Source organism: Quercus suber, unplaced genomic scaffold (assembly GCF_002906115.3).
Source record: "Quercus suber isolate HL8 unplaced genomic scaffold, Cork oak 2.0 scaffold_43, whole genome shotgun sequence".
Classification (NCBI taxonomy): domain Eukaryota; kingdom Viridiplantae; phylum Streptophyta; class Magnoliopsida; order Fagales; family Fagaceae; genus Quercus; species Quercus suber.
In genome coordinates this window covers 538,820-556,963 of record NW_027069508.1, presented here as the reverse complement: position 1 = coordinate 556,963, position 18,144 = coordinate 538,820, and the positions used below count along the sequence as shown (strand labels likewise).

Sequence of the window (18,144 nt, the reverse complement as noted above, 5' to 3'; positions counted from 1 at the left end):
TGATGTGTTATCGAAGAGGAAACGAAGCTCTTAGCGTAAAACCTATTCGCCGCCCTCCAAGCGGTTAATAATCCACTAGAAAATGTAGTTGGGATACATGAACAACAATAGACCCTCCAAGCCTAATCTACCTAGGTACCTAAGCCTTCCAAGCTTCTTGCTCTAACGAAGTTGCACCGTACTTTTTTCTTTTCTATCTTACCGGATTCTGTTATAAACCATAGTATCGACCAATAGTTATTAGTCCTTTCCAAACTGCTTCCCTTAGCACCAAATGATCATTCTCACAGATGTGGGTATGGTGAGAAAAAGATTTGGTTAAGAACCTCTTAAGGATGTATCAATGGAGAGGAAGAGAGTAGAGGAATTTGAAGAGTCTTTTAGGTGAAGATTGTGGATGAGGCGGTTAGCTGTACCTGCTGTGACGTTTTTGTAAATTGTTATTTACAACTATGTATTTTGTTGGCTTTTATTCCGTCAAATTTGATTGTAATTATTATCAATCGTTTATATCCTTATATATTGTGGGATTTGTTGTAAGGGTTTGTGATAGAGAGAAGTGTGAAGACTCAAGATTTGGAGGCTGAAGAATTCTCGCGGGTATGTCAGACCTATTTCCCCGAAGTGAAACATGTGCCTCAATGCTGAATGCGAAGAGTCAGGCAGGTGGAGACAGCTGTGTCTCGCGAGTATTCGCGGAAAAGCCTTCCCGCGAGGCTATCTGTTGTGCAGCCTGTACTGAATGACTCACACTTTCTGTGCCTATCCTATATATCCCTCTTTACCCAAATTGTTGAGGAATCTTCAGAGAGAAAACCCTAGCAAACACATTGAGAATTAGAAAAAAAAAAAAATTCAAAAACCCATAAAAAATTGAAAAATCTCAAAAGTTTGATCACTTGTTTTGTGTTTGTCACATGTGAGTTTGGCCTAGTACCTTCGTACTTATGGCATGGTGCATTTACGATCTTGGCTTGTTTTATATGCACTCTTTTCTATGTGGTAGAAATCTTGAACACAATGTGTGACTGTTGTAAATAGATCTTCAAACTTGTCATGAATGATTGGTCAATAGTCTTGTTGGTCTTGATACTTGCATAGACTTGTGTCTATATCTCTTCCCACTTTATTTTTATGTTTTTGCAAAAAGAGTTCACCAAATGTAAATCTCCAAATGAAAAGAGATATTGAACTGCAAAAGCCTGTCGCACACACTAGTATTCGACTAGAAAAAAGGGAAAGCGATTCTTCTTAATGTGTTTTATATGGTGCTAAAAAAGCCAAAGGCTAATTATTAATGTTGAAATATCACAAATTTCAAGCACCAATCTCAAAATGAGATGTTTTTGTCCAAACAAAATAAATTGGACCAATTGTTATGCCTTATGCAGAAGCCAAATGAAAAGCTTCTAAGTTTTGTATTTATTGTGTGGGAGGTCATATATACTCATTTCTATAATGGAGATTGTCCACTTGATTTCATATCAGTTGTGTATGACTCGATTGAATTGATCATTGAAGCTTCGCTCTGGTCTATAGACTATTCCACATTTGATACTCACACACAACACACAAGTCTTTGATTCAATCAATGCCTATCTCATTTGTGTGATTGTACATGTTCAAATGTGATGTGTATGCTCAAGAACTTGTTGATCAAACCCAAAAATATTTTTGAGTGTTTTATTTGTTTTTAGAAGTGATTTTATACTTTTGTGTCTTTTGTTTTTGTTCAAAATGTATTTTTGTGTTTTTCTTCAAAAACTGGTTCAGGAGTTGTTTTGCGAGAAACTCGCGACTTAGAGCTTCCCGTGAAAAGGGCTTGAGGGAAATAATCTTTCATCATGTCACACAAAAACTCTCACAACTATCTCGTGACTGTTTCGTGACTTAAAGCTTCTCGTGAAAGCTTTTGTGCTTCAGTGGCCATTTTCACAGTTGTATCGCGACTGTGTCGCAACTCTCTAACCCGTGAAAAACGCATGTTTTCAATTTTATATTGCTGATGTGACAGTCTTTCAAATCACAACCTCTTCCCTCGCTCAAACTCTTTCGAACCCTTTTCATCCAAAATTACTATTCCATTCAAACCCTTGCAATCTAAGCATCTTTTCTGCATTTTTCTCTTCAAGGTATGTTTTATAAACTATTCCTTTTAAGTTTTTGCTTAAATTTTGCAGAATTTTTGTTAGGGTTTTGTTAATTGGGGATTTTTGAAAATTTGGGTTGGTTTTCTAAATTGGGTGATAATTTGTCATATCTTTTGTTTGGGCTGTGTCCCTTTTGTTTTCTGTGTATCTATGTTGGCCCCTTGTGGCTTTTTATCGTGTATTTAGGCTAGTTTTTACCATGATCATGCATTGCTCATACTTAGAATGCTTTTATGCATGTGAGGTGTTTGATAAAATGTCCGAGCGACATTTTTGTGATTAATTGGATTCATGTGAGTTCCAATTTATGAATTTCCATATGTTTAACCTTATTTTACTTGGTTTGGTCTTTGATCAAGTGTTTCCTACACTCTGCTCATGATGCACTCACTAGGCACACACCTAGGCACCCTCTAGGCACACCCCCATGCATCTCATGCTGCACACAAATGCATCAGCATATGCACACAGATGCACACATATGCACAGTTAGTCACTTTCATGCATTGTGTTTTTTTTTTTTTTTTTTTTTTTTTCTTGTTTTATATGTTTTTGCATATTCCTTGAGTTGGTTATGATCTACTTTATGATAATTTTCATGTGCTTTGGGACTAACTTGAATCTAATCAAGTTTTTGTTTTTGTGCTCTGTTTTGGTGTGTGTGCACTTGTTCCCTTTCTGCTTTGTGAAATTGTGCAGATGTCTCCCACTAAGCATGTAGCTAAGAAGAAACCAACTTCAAAGCGTGCACACACTAATTCTGATAATTTCAAGTCCGCGGAAGTAGATATGAAGTACAATGACTGCTATAAGGACAAGACGATCATCATGGAGAGAATGGTTCAGTTAGAAACTCTTGAGGACACTTTCATCCCTGAAGTGTTCAAAGATAGATCTTGGACCAAGCTATTGAACCCGACTGGGGTTGTCTATTCAGAGGTAATCAAGGAGTTCTTCTCAAATGCCACTATCAACGGAGATTGTATTGAGTGCTTGGTAAGACACAAGGAATTTATGATTAAGAGAGAGATCATCCAAGACTTTTTGGAAATTCGTCCTCCATCTCAGCCAATTACAGTTGCATATGAGGACAGATTGGGCTCTACTGCTGAAATGATTACAGCTCTTGGTGGTGAACCAAAGAAATCATCCATAAACACAATCAAATTTTCTCCAGAAATGAGGACACTAAGTTATGTGATGATTCATAATCTGTATCCGGTCACCAATCTCACCACACTATCTACTCCGAGAACAAGAGTCCTGTATGATCTCTTTACTCATAAGGAGATAGACATTTGTGGACATATCATTCGTGTCCTGAAGAAGAGCATTACAAAGAAAAATACACGAACTGTGATGCCGTTCCCCTCTTTAATCATGGGATTGATTGCCAAAGCAAAGCTCAAGCTACCCAGTGGCCTCACAGTTGTTCAGAGGGACTACCCCATTGGTGGTCATACACTGACTAGGAACACCGCACACATCAAAGGCTCCAAGACTAGTGTGCATACCATCCCATAGCCTCGTGTTGAGCAAGATGAGGGTGGAGATACAAAGGAGGAGATTAATAGGTTTACCTCGGCTCTAGAGCCCTTTGCACAGCCATCATCTTCAACTCCATCACAAAGCTTAAGCAAACTTGATCTATTACTAGCTAAAATGGATTAAATGTCTACAGTGCTGGATTCTCATGTACAACACACTGCAAACCAGTTTGCATACCTTCAAGGACAGATCACCGCACTATCTTCACAGATACAAGACTTGTCTATGGAGCAAGGCTCGGATTCAGAATCAAATCAGTTCTAGCCCTTTGGCCATTCTAGTCAAAAAGGGGGAGAAAATTTTGAGGGGGAGCTGGAGACGAGCTTGCATAGCGTTAGGGGGAGCATAGCTTAAAAACATAGTAACATTGGTTATTGGTTTTACAGACGGTTTAATTTAGTTTATTTTAAAGCTTTGATACTTTGTTTTTATTTCAGTATAATTTCAGTAGTTCTTTTGTGATACTCTCTATGCTTTGTAGCATATCTTGCATGTACCCATGTTGCTTTTGTAAGTTTTAAGAGTTTGTTTCGTTGCATGTTTGTAGGCTTTTATGGTTTGTGCCATGCATATGCAGTACCTTGTTTATCAGCCTTTATGCTTGTGTACTTGATGTTTAATGTCATACATCTTACGTCAGTACGTCACTCTTGTGCCCTTGTAGGATTGTTCCTAGATGCATATACGTTCTATGCATTAGTTGAGTAATGAACACTCTTGTGCCCTAGTAGGATTTTTCCTAAATGCAAATACTTCGTGTATTCTGCATTAGTAGAGTGTTGGATTTGCAAATGATACTCTTCAAATGAGCTTATCATCTTGCATGTTTGGATGTTCATTCCTTGTGTGAATGAGCATAGTAATTACTTTTGTATAGTGATTGCCTGTTTGATCTTGCCATGGTATATTGTTTTATTCCATTTTGCTTGATCTCATTATATTTGCTCCGTATGCATTTCAAGTTTTCTGCATACAATGTTATTATTTTGTTATTGTTTTTCAGGAGATACTTGTTCATATGTTTCAAGAGCTTTTCAGAATCTAGAATTAGGTGTGAGTGAGTTTTGCCTTTGTTCCCAAACTCACGTTTAAGTCTAGAGTCTATTTTTGGGTTTTGTCATGGAATAGCCAAAGGGGGAGATTGTAAAATTGTTATTTACAACTATGTATTTTGTTGGCTTTTATTCCGTGCCAAATTTGATTGTAATTATTATCAATCGTTTATATCCTGTATATATTGTAGGATTTGTTGTAAGGGTTGTGTGATTGAGAGAAAGTGTGAAGACTCAAGCATTTAGAGGCTGAAGAATTCTCGCGGGTATGTCAAGACCTAGCTTCCCACGAAGTGAAACATGTGCCTTACACATGCTGGAATACGAAGAGTCAAGCCAGGTGGAGACAGCTGTGTCTCGCGAGTATTTCGCGGGTAAGGCCTTCCCCCGAGACACCCGCGAGGTTATCTGTTGTGCTAGCCTGTACTGAATGACTCACACTTTCTGTGCCTATCCTATATATACCCTCTTTACCCACAATTGTTGAGGAATGCTTCAGAGAGAAAACCCTAGCCAAACACATTGAGAATTAGAGATTGTCATCCCCACCTTTCTCTATACACTTACTTGTGGTATTTCTTGAACTCTTCCCTCTCCATTTAGATACCATTGAGAGGTTGATAGCCCAAACACTTACCACACCCTTTGAGAGTGTTGAGTGACGTTTTGGTGCTATTGGAAAGCATTGAAAGAAGCCTGGAATGGCAGATGCAACATGGAGCTTGTTGCAGGATCCGGAGAGCTAGACAAGACACGGTTTCGAGAAGCCTTGTTGGAGTAGGAGCCTGGAGGGCTTAGGTACATTGGGTAGATTAGGCTTGGAGGGTCTCTTGCTAACCTATGTATCCCAACTGATTGTCTGTGGATCGATTTCCGCTTGGAGGGCGACGGAGAGGTTTTTTGCCGAGTTCTGAGATTTCCTCTTCAAGAACACGTCTCGGTGTTTTCTGTATTTGCATCCTTCAATCATAATAATTAAAAAAAAAAAAAATTATTGTATTGCTCCCGAAAATACTTGCTAAATAAAAGCACTATGCAAATGGATCTTCACTTCTCTTAATTTAGGTAAAAGATTGGGTCGTTCTTTTTGGTAAGTTGAAAGTGGAACCACCAGTTAAGAATGTTTACATGGCCAACTTTGATGGGGTCATTTTTCGCAGTGGCAGCTCTAAGAAGTTTTTTGAGGCTGGTTATTTAGAAATTTAAATTATACAAAATCTAATAAAAAGAAAACTTCATATATTGAAAAACCGTTATTTTTTCATATATTTTTTTCTACGAATTTTTTTATTTTAAAATCGTTACATGATAGTCTCATTATCAATATTGCAAGCTAGATCTACTTAAAGTTTAGTTAAATACAAATTTTTTTGGACTTTTTCTTTTTATTTGTAAGGATCTAATATATTGTTAAGGGGACCAAAGTTTAAGGTCAAAATTTGGCTACAAACTTATTTTGAAGCCTAAAGTTACAACTCTCACTAAAAAAATTAACATTGCTATATATTTTCTAACAGCTGAATTGCATATTCTCTAAGTTCTTAAAATATATGTCAAATTTCATGTCAATCGAATGTTATTTACTATTTGATTCATAGATTTATTTTTTATGTATAATTTTAAACTGCAAAAACTCAAAATTTAAACATATAATTGACGACATAACTATTGATCTTTTCTCTTCTTGAAATTTTGCAAGTATGAAAGATATAATAAAAAAATGTAATTAAATGGTGAATTTGTTAAAATTCATATATAATAAAAAAATATTGATTAGAGTTGTAGACTTAGTCTACAACCAAGCTTGTTGCCAAATTTTGGAACAAAATGGGCTTTTGCCCTTTTCAGGCAAATTAAATAGTTTTATACCCTCTTTTCCAAACTAAGTAGGAAAATACTCATCTTTTAAAACTTGATTTATGATAAATCGAGTTAGAAAAAAGAAATTATGAAGCCTTATAGTGGCGTTTTAAGGAGCCTATAATGACGTTTTTAAGACCTATAGTGACCTTTTTTTAACTCATTTCAATGAAATCGAGTTATAGGCAATTTTTTTACCTATAACTCGATTTCATTGAGGTCGAATTAAAAAACGTCACTATAGGTTTTAAAAAACGTTACTATAGGCTCCTTAAAACGCCACTATAGGACCTAACTCGATTTATCATAAATCGAATTTTAAAAGATGGACGTTTCCCTAATTAGTTTGGGAAAGGGGGTATAAAGCTATTTAATTTGTCCGAAAAGGGCAAAAGCTCATTTTGTCCCAAATTTTGTCTAAAATTTAATTATGTTGGGCCTAAAAAAAAAAATTTGGGTGGTCATAGAGCTTCTTTTAAGGATAAAAAAAAATCATAATTTTTTAAAATTTATACGTAATAATTATTATTTTTTTTTTTTCTGGTCACTCTATGCAAAGCTTCCCCTGATTTTCCGAGAATGGTAATATCATCATGGAAACAAGATGGCTTGCACATTTTCTAGCTAGAAAAGACTGCGAAGTAAATGATTGTATTGTTTTGTTTGGATGGAAGACATTCCTCCTGACTTAAACTCTGTACTTCTCCAAGATCGATCTTGTATGATTTTTTTGCTGTTTTTAATGAAAATCTGATTACCTTCTTCCCAAAAAATAATCAAAGAAGAAGAAAACGTCTTGTAGATAGCTACGTACATCTACGATCCACTTACTAATTTGGAATTTAAGGACACTATTTGGATGATTAATCCTACCCACATATTGATACAACTGTGTACGGGCTAGGCCTTGACAACATTCATGGATTCAAATGCAACATTCACCATTTTATTCCACTAGAATAAAGTAAAGGACCATTTTGGACTTTGAAGTTAAGAAGTAGTTCTTGGATGACTAGTTTTGTTCGCTTAAACAACTATATTACTGGGTCTTTACAAATTTACAAAATCTTATTGGATGTGATATCTAGGTCAATTGAAATTAATTTGCTTCACATAATTGGCACTCCCAACTCAAAACCTAATCCCTTTTATTTGGGTCAAGCTCAATGAAACTTTCAGAACTAATTAATTGTTACAACTTACAATAATATTTCATAAAGAATTTAGGACGATCCCCGTTGCAATTAGAGGAAAAAGAATTTGCAAAGTCTGGTTGATAATTGAGAGTTGAGGAAAATCATCAATCTCAAACGAAGTTGTAGATATATTTTGTAATGAGCTGACTGACAATTATCTTGTAAGCATTTTCTGTAGGATGATAACTGTCAAAAAACACGTACTTAGAGTCATCGGTACAAGTGTGATGGTCTAATTGGTTGCACAGTATTGCTACCTCTACAGTTCCAGTCCCACAACACCCTTTATTTGCAATCTCAAAGCCTGAATTTTACAAAATACCAAATATTAGATATCCTAAATAAGATAAAATTAGAAATTTAAAATAAAAAACATTGAAAAAAACTGTTTAAAATTATAAAGGAGAAAGGTATTAATGTACCATATTTCTTTGGATTTGTTACGAGATCAAGTATGGGGTTGTAGACATCAATATAGACCACCTTTGCATTAGGCAAACTGTTGTTAAGGTAACCCAACTCCCTAGAAAGTTTATCATTGAACACTTGTGATGCTTGATTGGGCTGCTTTGCACACTCAGTTTCTGAACCTCCAACCAAAAATCGCTGTGATGGCACACATCCTAGTGGTGGTGCACTGAAAACACCAATCCTTCGTGCCCCCAGTCCATACAGTTCCTTAATTTTTTATATATATAAATAAAACAACATCATTTATTCCACCTTGGTACCACTATATTACATATATAGGTGTTAATTGTCATTAAGGTAAGAATAAAAGTTAACTTGCAATAATTATCATGTATATTTGATACATGTATTCTCATTTTTACAAAACTTTCAGAACTAATTAATTGTTACAACTTACAATAATATTTCATAAAGAATTTAGGACGATCCCCGTTGCAATTAGAGGAAAAAGAATTTGCAAAGTCTGGTTGATAATTGAGAGTTGAGGAAAATCATCAATCTCAAACGAAGTTGTAGATATATTTTGTAATGAGCTGACTGACAATTATCTTGTAAGCATTTTCTGTAGGATGATAACTGTCAAAAAACACGTACTTAGAGTCATCGGTACAAGTGTGATGGTCTAATTGGTTGCACAGTATTGCTACCTCTACAGTTCCAGTCCCACAACACCCTTTATTTGCAATCTCAAAGCCTGAATTTTACAAAATACCAAATATTAGATATCCTAAATAAGATAAAATTAGAAATTTAAAATAAAAAACATTGAAAAAAACTGTTTAAAATTATAAAGGAGAAAGGTATTAATGTACCATATTTCTTTGGATTTGTTACGAGATCAAGTATGGGGTTGTAGACATCAATATAGACCACCTTTGCATTAGGCAAACTGTTGTTAAGGTAACCCAACTCCCTAGAAAGTTTATCATTGAACACTTGTGATGCTTGATTGGGCTGCTTTGCACACTCAGTTTCTGAACCTCCAACCAAAAATCGCTGTGATGGCACACATCCTAGTGGTGGTGCACTGAAAACACCAATCCTTCGTGCCCCCAGTCCATACAGTTCCTTAATTTTTTATATATATAAATAAAACAACATCATTTATTCCACCTTGGTACCACTATATTACATATATAGGTGTTAATTGTCATTAAGGTAAGAATAAAAGTTAACTTGCAATAATTATCATGTATATTTGATACATGTATTCTCATTTTTACTGTGTGTGGTTGTGAAAGCAAAAATTATAATATCAAACGCATGAAATACCTTTTCGTTAACTTGGGCCTATGTCACTAGTGAACTTGGATATCACCAATTATAAGGGGGAAATATAAGAAAATAAGATGAAGTTACCTTGATGAAATTAGAAGCTGAATTGAGTAAAAGATCAGCATAAGATGAAATATCGTATTCGGCTTTCCTTATTCCAGTAAGAAAATAGGTATTGGCAATGTCATTGCTGCTTGCCACCACAAAAACTACACTTTTGGCTAATATGAAGTTTGTTCTTTCTTCTCCAACAATTCCTTTCAACTTCCCTATGTATTGCTTGAAATCTTGTAATTGCTCAGATAGTGGTATGACTGACTATATGTATTCAAAAATGAAAAATAAGTATAAGAAAAAACAATGAATCATATAAAAAATGATTATATAATGATAATTAAATAAAAAATTTAAAATATAACAAGAGTCTTATGGTTCAACTGACACTTTTTTGTATTTATAACAAAGACGTTTAGAGTGTAAATCTTTCATCGGCATTATAACTATCGAACTATAAGAGAAAAATGAGAGTCTAAAATGTGCATACCACTATTTTTGGTGTCAAAGGATCGTATCCTGTGCCACCAGATGCAAAGCTTACACCTGTCAAGAGATCTTTGGGTTGCAAACTTGGATCCCTATAAGCTGGTAGGAGGTCTTTAATTCCCAATTCTTCCACTAAAAAAGGGGGAGGGGAAGAAGAAAAATTATATTACATATTGAATCATTTTAATGATGGAAATAAAAAGAACAAATCTAAGGAACACAATGACCAATTTAGGATTTTGAAACTTTGGAGTTTCGACTTGTTTGGTTCAACGATTCTAAATCACATACTTCCAAATTACAATTTTAAAATTTTGATTTAATTATTCACACTTGACCTACAATGCCCAATGAATTTTATATTTGGAAACTTTATGATATGAGAGGCCAACCATTGATTGGATTAGAGGCCCGTAATGTTACAGTTAGGCATATATGTGTGTGTGTGAGAGAGAGAGAGAGTGTGTGTGAAAGTCTCATATATAAAAAATAAATATAAGAGTTAAAAAATTAATATGATTAAAATGAGATAGAAGAAATGCACTGAGTTCTCTAAGATATCGTTTTAAGGTATTGTTAACCTATATGAGATATTTTTTTTAAAAAAATTTATAAGAAAAAAATGATTTTTTTTTCAATATTTTATTTTTTATATAAATATAATATCAAAATTTCTGTAAAATGATTTATTAACAAATATCTTTAAAATCCCTATTAACTAAACCATTATATTAAAATTCTGAATCAAAGTCTTTCCCAGAAATGTCGTCTTCCCAACACATGAACGGATACCCGATCAATCGTTCACTTCAGTGAACGTATAAATTTTGCAAGAAAGCACGTAAAGGACAATGTTTCTAATTTTCTTTTCCTCACATAAAATGCTTTTGTTCAATTATACACATTAAAAACGTTTGATGGGATCATAACTTTCTAAAAAAAAATTGTTTTTTTTTTTTTTTTTAGAATGAATAACTTTTAAAGTTTATTTTTTATTTTTAGAAAAACAAAAAGTTAGATATTCCAGAATAGCATAAAAGTATAATTTCTTTGTTCAGCCAAAAAAAAATATATAGTTTCGTTACTTTCGTAACGTGTTAGGTCCGTTTTGTGAGGAGACGGGGTGTCGGAGAGTCCTACCTCCATTTAAGTGTGAATTTTTTGTATATATTTTATTCTAAAAAATAATAACAATAAAAAAATTGTATAGATTATGTGCTAATCGGAGTCTCACTTTGCAGCCTTTATATCTTGTGTTGTAATACATTTTAGGCCAATAAATCTCTTATTATAGGCCAATTTTTTTCTTAAACAAAATTTATCGAAAGAGTTTATCTACAAGTTATATTTAGAGAAGTGTTATATCAACAATAACTTCATAACACTTTTACAACATTTCATAAGTAGTAAGTTATTAGTTCTAATTTGAATTCATAACTTAAATATTACATTTTTACCCACCTATAATTACAAATAATAACCTACCACTTAAAATTTATTGTGAATATAGTATTTATCCTATATTTAAAGGCGATAAAAAATATTATATATATATATATATATAAAGAAAGAGAGAAAGACAACAACAACCTAAGAAGATGACTTGATAATTTATGCTTTTCCGTTCATATATTAGACATGCACCCATTGAGTCCCACAATCTTATTTTTCCTACCCTATAACTCATTTGGACGTGGATTTGGGAAAGAAAACATGTACTTTCCTCACTTTTTGGAGTTAAAGATGCATTAATTATCATTTCATTGATTTCATGTGAAATCTCAAAGAGTTTATAGAGAATCTTAGATTTAGTAATTAGTGAAAATTTTTATATGCATATATTAAGTGGAAAGAGAAGATTTAAACCTAATATTTCTATTGAAACCGAAAAAAAAAAGTGGCTTGACATAGAACTATAGAAGTCATCTTTGAATAGTCACAAAGCTAAATATGAAGTTTCAGAGTATAATTTAAATCTTTCTCGTCAAACCATGTCACCATTACCTAAAAAATGGTAGTGAAATAGCTTTAAAAAAGAGGGGAAAAAAAAGAAGGGTTAGTAACAGTGTGTCTCAAGAGTCAAGACCATGAATGACGTGTGTATGTGTTTTAGAAAAGAGAGAAAACAAGCGTCACCAAGCAGCAAGACAATATATACGTCAAGACCATGAATGGTGTGTGTGTGTGTGAGAGAGAGAGAGAGAGAGAGAGAGAGAGAGTTTTCAAACAACCTAAGAAGTCTGAGGGAACCTTTCCATTTGAAAATCTTCCCGTTGGCATTCCTCCATTAAAATCTCTCCCATAAGGAGGAAAATCACACTTCACCACTGATGTAAGACCATTGTTGTTGCCTGTATCAACGATGGAGTCTCCAAACATAATGACTGCTGGAATTGTCTCATTATTTGGTATCTGAATAACAGCTTCTGAGCTACACAAAACAGCAAAAACAAAATAAAGAAAGAAGAACTTGGTTGATAAAGAAAAATGCTCCATTTTTAAGTGAAGCATTGCTCTAGAATTCTCTTCTTGGGATTCTTTCAATAACTTCGAATTTAAAATGAAAGGATAGAAGGAAATGAAATGACTTGTTGGTCTTCAATACTGCTTCCATTCATTTTATAGGGAGGAGGGGGGGATTTGTGGCAATGCCATTGCCGAAAATGGAAGGGAAAAAAAAAAAAATAGTGGTTGCTAAAATCTGGGAAGAATTAAAAAAAAAAAAAAAATGTGCTATGTCTGCCACAATTTTTTTTTTCCCCTCTATTTCAGTAATGCTATTGCTACAAACCAATTGCAACAATTTTTTTCCCCTCCTATTTCGGCAATGTCATTGCCACAAATCCATTCCACAATGTTTTTTTTTTTTTTTGAGAAATGATATGTGCACACAATTTTTACAACGAATCCTAAGTAATAGATTGTTACTGGTTGTTATTGTTGGATTGAAAAAGTAATCTCAGTGTTAAATTCAAATTTGAACTAACAATAACTAATCACATATGATTTGTTGTAAAAATATTGTGGACATAACACTTTTTTTTTAATTCCTCCCTAGATTTCACCAACCACTGTTTCTTTTCCCTCCCATTTTCGTCAATGGTGAAAGTTCAATAAGGGTATACAACACCTTTAAACGTTTAGACCCCAAATAACACAAATACCAATTCAAGTTTTATATCAAACAATTTATGTGCGGAATATGATAACAAGCTTATAATAGAATTGATAGAACAATCTAAGCCAAATATAAGCACATCCACAGCAGTAAATATAAGGCAAATGTAAAGGGAAGGCAGATGCTAACACACGGACAACACTCGATGTGTTATCGAAGAGGAAACCGAAGACCTCGGTGTAAAACCTCTCCGCCGCCCTCCAAGCGGTCAAATAATCCACTAAAGAATATAGTTGGGATACATGAACAGCAGAAGACCCTCCAAGCCTAATCTACCCAAGTACCTAAGCACTCCAAGCTTCTTGCTCCAACGAGGTTACGCCGAACCTATTTCTTCTCTAGCTTCCCGGATTCCGCTACTTGACCATAGCATCAACCAATGTATATTGGTTCCTTTCCAAACTGCTTCCCAAAGCACCAAATGGACCTTCTCACAGACGTGGGTGTGGTGAGACAAGGGTTTGGTAAATGGCCTCTCAAGGGTATGACAATGGAGAGGAAGAGAGTAGAGGAATTTGTAGAGTCTCTTTAGATGAAGATTGGGGATGAATCAATCTTGTATTTCTCTAGGGTTTTCTCTCACAAAATTCTCTCTGGAAGCTCTCTCAATATGATGGGTATAAGGGTGTATATATAGTAGGGTGAGAAGGGAATGCAAAACGTCAGTTTTTGCCAAACAGGGCAAGTTGGCGACTTGAACTCGCGGCTTGGCCAAGTCGCGAAATCAAGTCGCGACGTAACGGCCTGGCCAGACTGGAACTTTTGTCCTGTAGCGTGACAGCTGGCGCGACCCTTCAGCTTCCCAGTGTGCCTCTCACGTGACTGCATTTCGCGGCTTGCCAGTCGCGAACCACCCGCGAGTCCTAGTCGCGAGACTCTGTTTTTCTTGCACACTCTTGAGCTTTTCTTCACATCTTCTCACACACTACCCTTACAATTTTCCCACCTAAATACAGGGTTACTAAGTGCTAAATTACAAGCAAATTGGTCACGGAATAAAGCCAATTAGATGGTTGATTAAATTCAACCTTACAAATGGCATTGTCACAATTGCCACAAATTTTTCCCCTATTTCGGAAATGCCATTGCCACAAATCCATTACTCATTTTTTTTTTTTTTTTGGAGAAATGAAATGTGCACACAATTTTTACAACATTTTTTACAATAAATCCTATGTGGCAGGTTGTTATTGGTTGTTTTTGTTGGATTAAAAAAGTAATCTCAGTTTTAAATTCAAATTTGAACTAATAATAACTAATCACTAGTAATTTGTTGTAAAAATGTTGTAAAAATATTGTGGACGTCGCATATTTTTTTTAAATTCTTCCCCAGATTTCGGCAACCACCATTTTTTTCCCCCTCACATTTTCGGCAATGGCATTGTCACAAAATTTCCCCCCTATTTCGGCAATGCCATTGTCACAATTGGTTTCCTTTGGGCACCTACGCACACTTTAAGCACTTCACACCCACTCGGTCAGCTTGTTTAGGCAGCAGGAATTTCGATAATGCCATTGCTGAAATTCAAAATTTTCTTCTCCCACTTTTTCTCTTTCTCTCTCGTAGTTTTGTTAGAATCTCGGCAACACCATTGCCGAATTCACTCTCTTTCCTCAATTCCTAAATAACTTGGAACAGTGCCCATAACGCAAATAAACTTGAGATTCAGCAATATTTAGCCAAAAAACTCGATTATTAAAGCTATTTTTGAAAGTTCAAATAGTGTTAAAAATACTATGAACGTTTAGACCTCCAAACAATAAAATATCAATTCAGGCTTTAAATCAAACAATGTATGTGCGGAAAATGATAAACAAGCTTATAACAGAATTGATAAACAATCTAAACCATAAATAATCATAATCACAGCAGTAATTAGATGATAAAGATAAAGGGAAGAGAGACGCAAACACAAGGACAACACACGATGTGTTATCGAAGAGGAAATCGAAGCTCTCGGCGTAAAACCTCTCTGCCGCCCTCCAAGCGGTTAATAATCCACTAGAAAATGTAATTGGGATACATGAACAGCAATACACCCTCCAAGCCTAATCTACCCAGGTACCTAAGCCTTCCAAGCTTCTTACTCTAATGAGGTTGCGCCGAACCTTTTTATTTTCTAGCTTACCAGATTCTGGTATAAACCATAGCATTAACCAATAGTCATTAGTCCCTTCCAAACTGCTTCCCTTAACACCAAATGAACATTCTCACAGATGTGGGTATGGTGAGAAAAAGATTTGGTCAGGAACCTTTTAAGGATGTATCAATGGAGAGGAAGAGAGTAGAGGAATTTGAAGAGTCTCTTGGGTGAAGATTGTGGATGAGGCGGTTAGCTGTAGCTGCTGTGATGTTTTCTTGTTTGTTAGGTTTTTGGCTTTTTGTTTTTTTAAGTATTAAACTTTAAATGGGTAATTGGGTATCTAGTGGTTTACCCATCAAAATCCATTTAATTGAATTATCCATTTGGGTCTTCTCCATTTAACCCAAATATTTAATTGGGTTGGGTCAAGACTTATCTAAATTAAGTGGGTTTTGGGTAGGTTCATGGGTTTGGATAAAAATTACCACCCGTAGTGTCGAGGTAAATTAAACCTTGATCAATCGAGCCTACAGTTGAGGTAGTAGTATATTCTCTTTTCTATTTTTGAGCTATTCAATCATAAAAATAAAAAGAAAAAAGAAAAAAAATGTATTGCTCCCTAAAATACTTGCTAAATAAAAGCATTGCGCAAATGGATCTTCACTTCTCTTAATTTAGGTAAAAGATTGTGTCGTTCTTTTTGGTAAGTTGAAAGTGGAACCACCAGTCAAGAATGTCTACATGGCCAACTTTGATGGGGTCATTTTTCGCAGTGGTAGCTCTAGGAAGTTTTTTGAGGCTGGTCATTAAGAAATTTAAATTATACAAAATCTAATAGAAAGAGAACTTCATATATTGAAAAAACACACACCCATGCAAACACATAAAGTCTTATAATTTTCTTCTACGAATTTTTTTTTATTTTAAAATCATTACATGATAGTCTTATTATCAATGATGCAAGCTACATCTATTCAAAGTTTAGTTAAATAAAAATTTTCTTGGACTTTTTCTTTTTATTTGTAAGGACCTAATATATTGTTAAGAGGACCAAAGTTTAAGGTCAAAATTTGGCTACAAACTTATTTTGTAGCCTAAAGTTACAACTCTCACTAAACAAATTCACATTGCTATATATTTTCTAGGGATAATTACACATTACCAACCTGTGGTTTGACCCGATTTCTATGTGCCTACCCGTGGTTTCAATTTTGACACTTTACCCACCTGTGATTCCCTCCGTTACTCCTCCGTAACTCACCTCTAGTGCAGACGTTACTCTAACACAAAACTCATTAAAAACAGAACCTAAAACAGATCAAACACTCCTCATGGACTAAGAACCTCTTGGGTTTTGATCGTGCAAGCAAACTGAAGAAGAAGGAGACACAATGTTCATCTGGCATTTGACACTGACCAAACTAATTTATTTTTAGACTTATAAACAAATGGACTAAAAAGTTTTGGTGAGACAAATTTACCCTCAAAGGCTCACACCCACTGACCCACATAACCCAGTCTGAAAAATCCCCAAATCTGAAAAGCTTGAAACCCCAATGCCACTCCCACCGGACCAGTAGAGGCTGATCTTCGCCGGGAAGCAGCTTGAAGACGGGCGCACCCTTGCCGACTATAACATCCAGAAGGAATCGACCCTTCACCTCGTCCTCCGTCTCCGTGGTGGTATGAAGATCTTCGTCAAGACCCTCACCGGAAAGACCATTACTTTGAAGGTGGAGAGTTCGGATACCATCGACAACGTGAAGGCGAAGATCCAAGACAAGGAGGGGATCCCACCAGACCAGCAGAGGTTGATCTTCGCCGGAAAGCAGCTCGAGGACGGTCGCACCCTTGTCCTCGACTTCCGGGAATGCGGCGGTGCTGTCGTTTTCGCAGGTGTCGAACATTGCCACCGACGAGAAAGCGGAGGAGAAGTACTACGAGATGATGGGTTTGGACGACACGAAGATGCCGCCGCAGGAATTCATCGAAGCCATAGCAAATGGGTTGCGGGGAGCGTTGAAGTTGAACCTGTTCAACTTCGATGTGATTCGAGATGCCAGGTTTGCGAAACGTTACTTTATAATTGACATCAACTACTTTCCGGGTTATGCGAAAATGCTGTGTTATGAGACTGTGTTGACGAATTTCTTTTGGGATTTGTTGAATAATTGTAGTAAGTGGAATAGTTTTGATAAAGAAGTGAGCAAATTTTTCTGGGTTTCTAGTTTTTGGACATGAGGAGTTTCAATTTTTGTTGTTTGAAATTTTCTGGGTTTTCTACTTTTCTGGGTTTCTAGTTTTTGGACATGAGGAGCAGGAGATTTGATTTGATTTATTTGAACGTTGTTGAGTTAGATTAGGAGTTTTAATTTTTATCTAATTTTTCTCATACGGCTTGGCTTTATCATGCTTTCAGATGTATAATTAGAGTTGTTGAGTTAGATTAGGAGTTTTAATTTTTATCTAATTTTTCTCATACGGCTTGGCTTTATCATGCTTTCAGATGTATAATTAGTTTATTTGTAGTTGAGATGATAAGTTCAAATACAAGTTGAAGTTCTAAGAAATTGCATAATATTTTTTTACCAATAGCACATTTTGATCTTGTTCTCTCTTGAATTTTTATGTGTTTTATGTTCTCGGAGGAGAGAGACATAAAAATTGTGCAAAAATACATATTTAGCCTTCTTTTTAACAGAGGTGGGTAACAGAGCCTTAACGGAGGAAATCACAAGTGGGCAAAGTGTCAAAATTTAAACCACGGGTAGGCACATAGAAATCGGG

At 35.3% G+C, this 18,144-nt stretch overlaps 1 protein-coding gene and 1 long non-coding RNA gene across 2 annotated transcripts; both read right to left on the bottom strand.

Annotated features, from left to right (window-relative positions):
- Positions 1-7,741: 7,741 nt before the first annotated feature.
- Positions 7,742-8,633, bottom strand: LOC136066675 (uncharacterized). The gene is made up of 2 exons (XR_010628173.1): positions 8,229-8,633; positions 7,742-8,110 (listed from the first exon to the last, which is right to left on the bottom strand). It is a non-coding gene; the product is annotated as an uncharacterized LOC136066675 (long non-coding RNA).
- Positions 8,634-8,657: 24 nt separating this feature from the next.
- LOC111991232 (GDSL esterase/lipase EXL3) lies at positions 8,658-12,697 on the bottom strand. The gene is made up of 5 exons (XM_065771362.1): positions 12,327-12,697; positions 10,097-10,227; positions 9,637-9,870; positions 9,090-9,345; positions 8,658-8,971 (listed from the first exon to the last, which is right to left on the bottom strand). The coding sequence occupies exons 1-5, from the start codon at positions 12,604-12,606 to the stop codon at positions 8,778-8,780; spliced, it is 1,095 nt and encodes a 364-aa protein (XP_065627434.1). The 5' UTR covers positions 12,607-12,697; the 3' UTR covers positions 8,658-8,777.
- Positions 12,698-18,144: the final 5,447 nt, after the last annotated feature.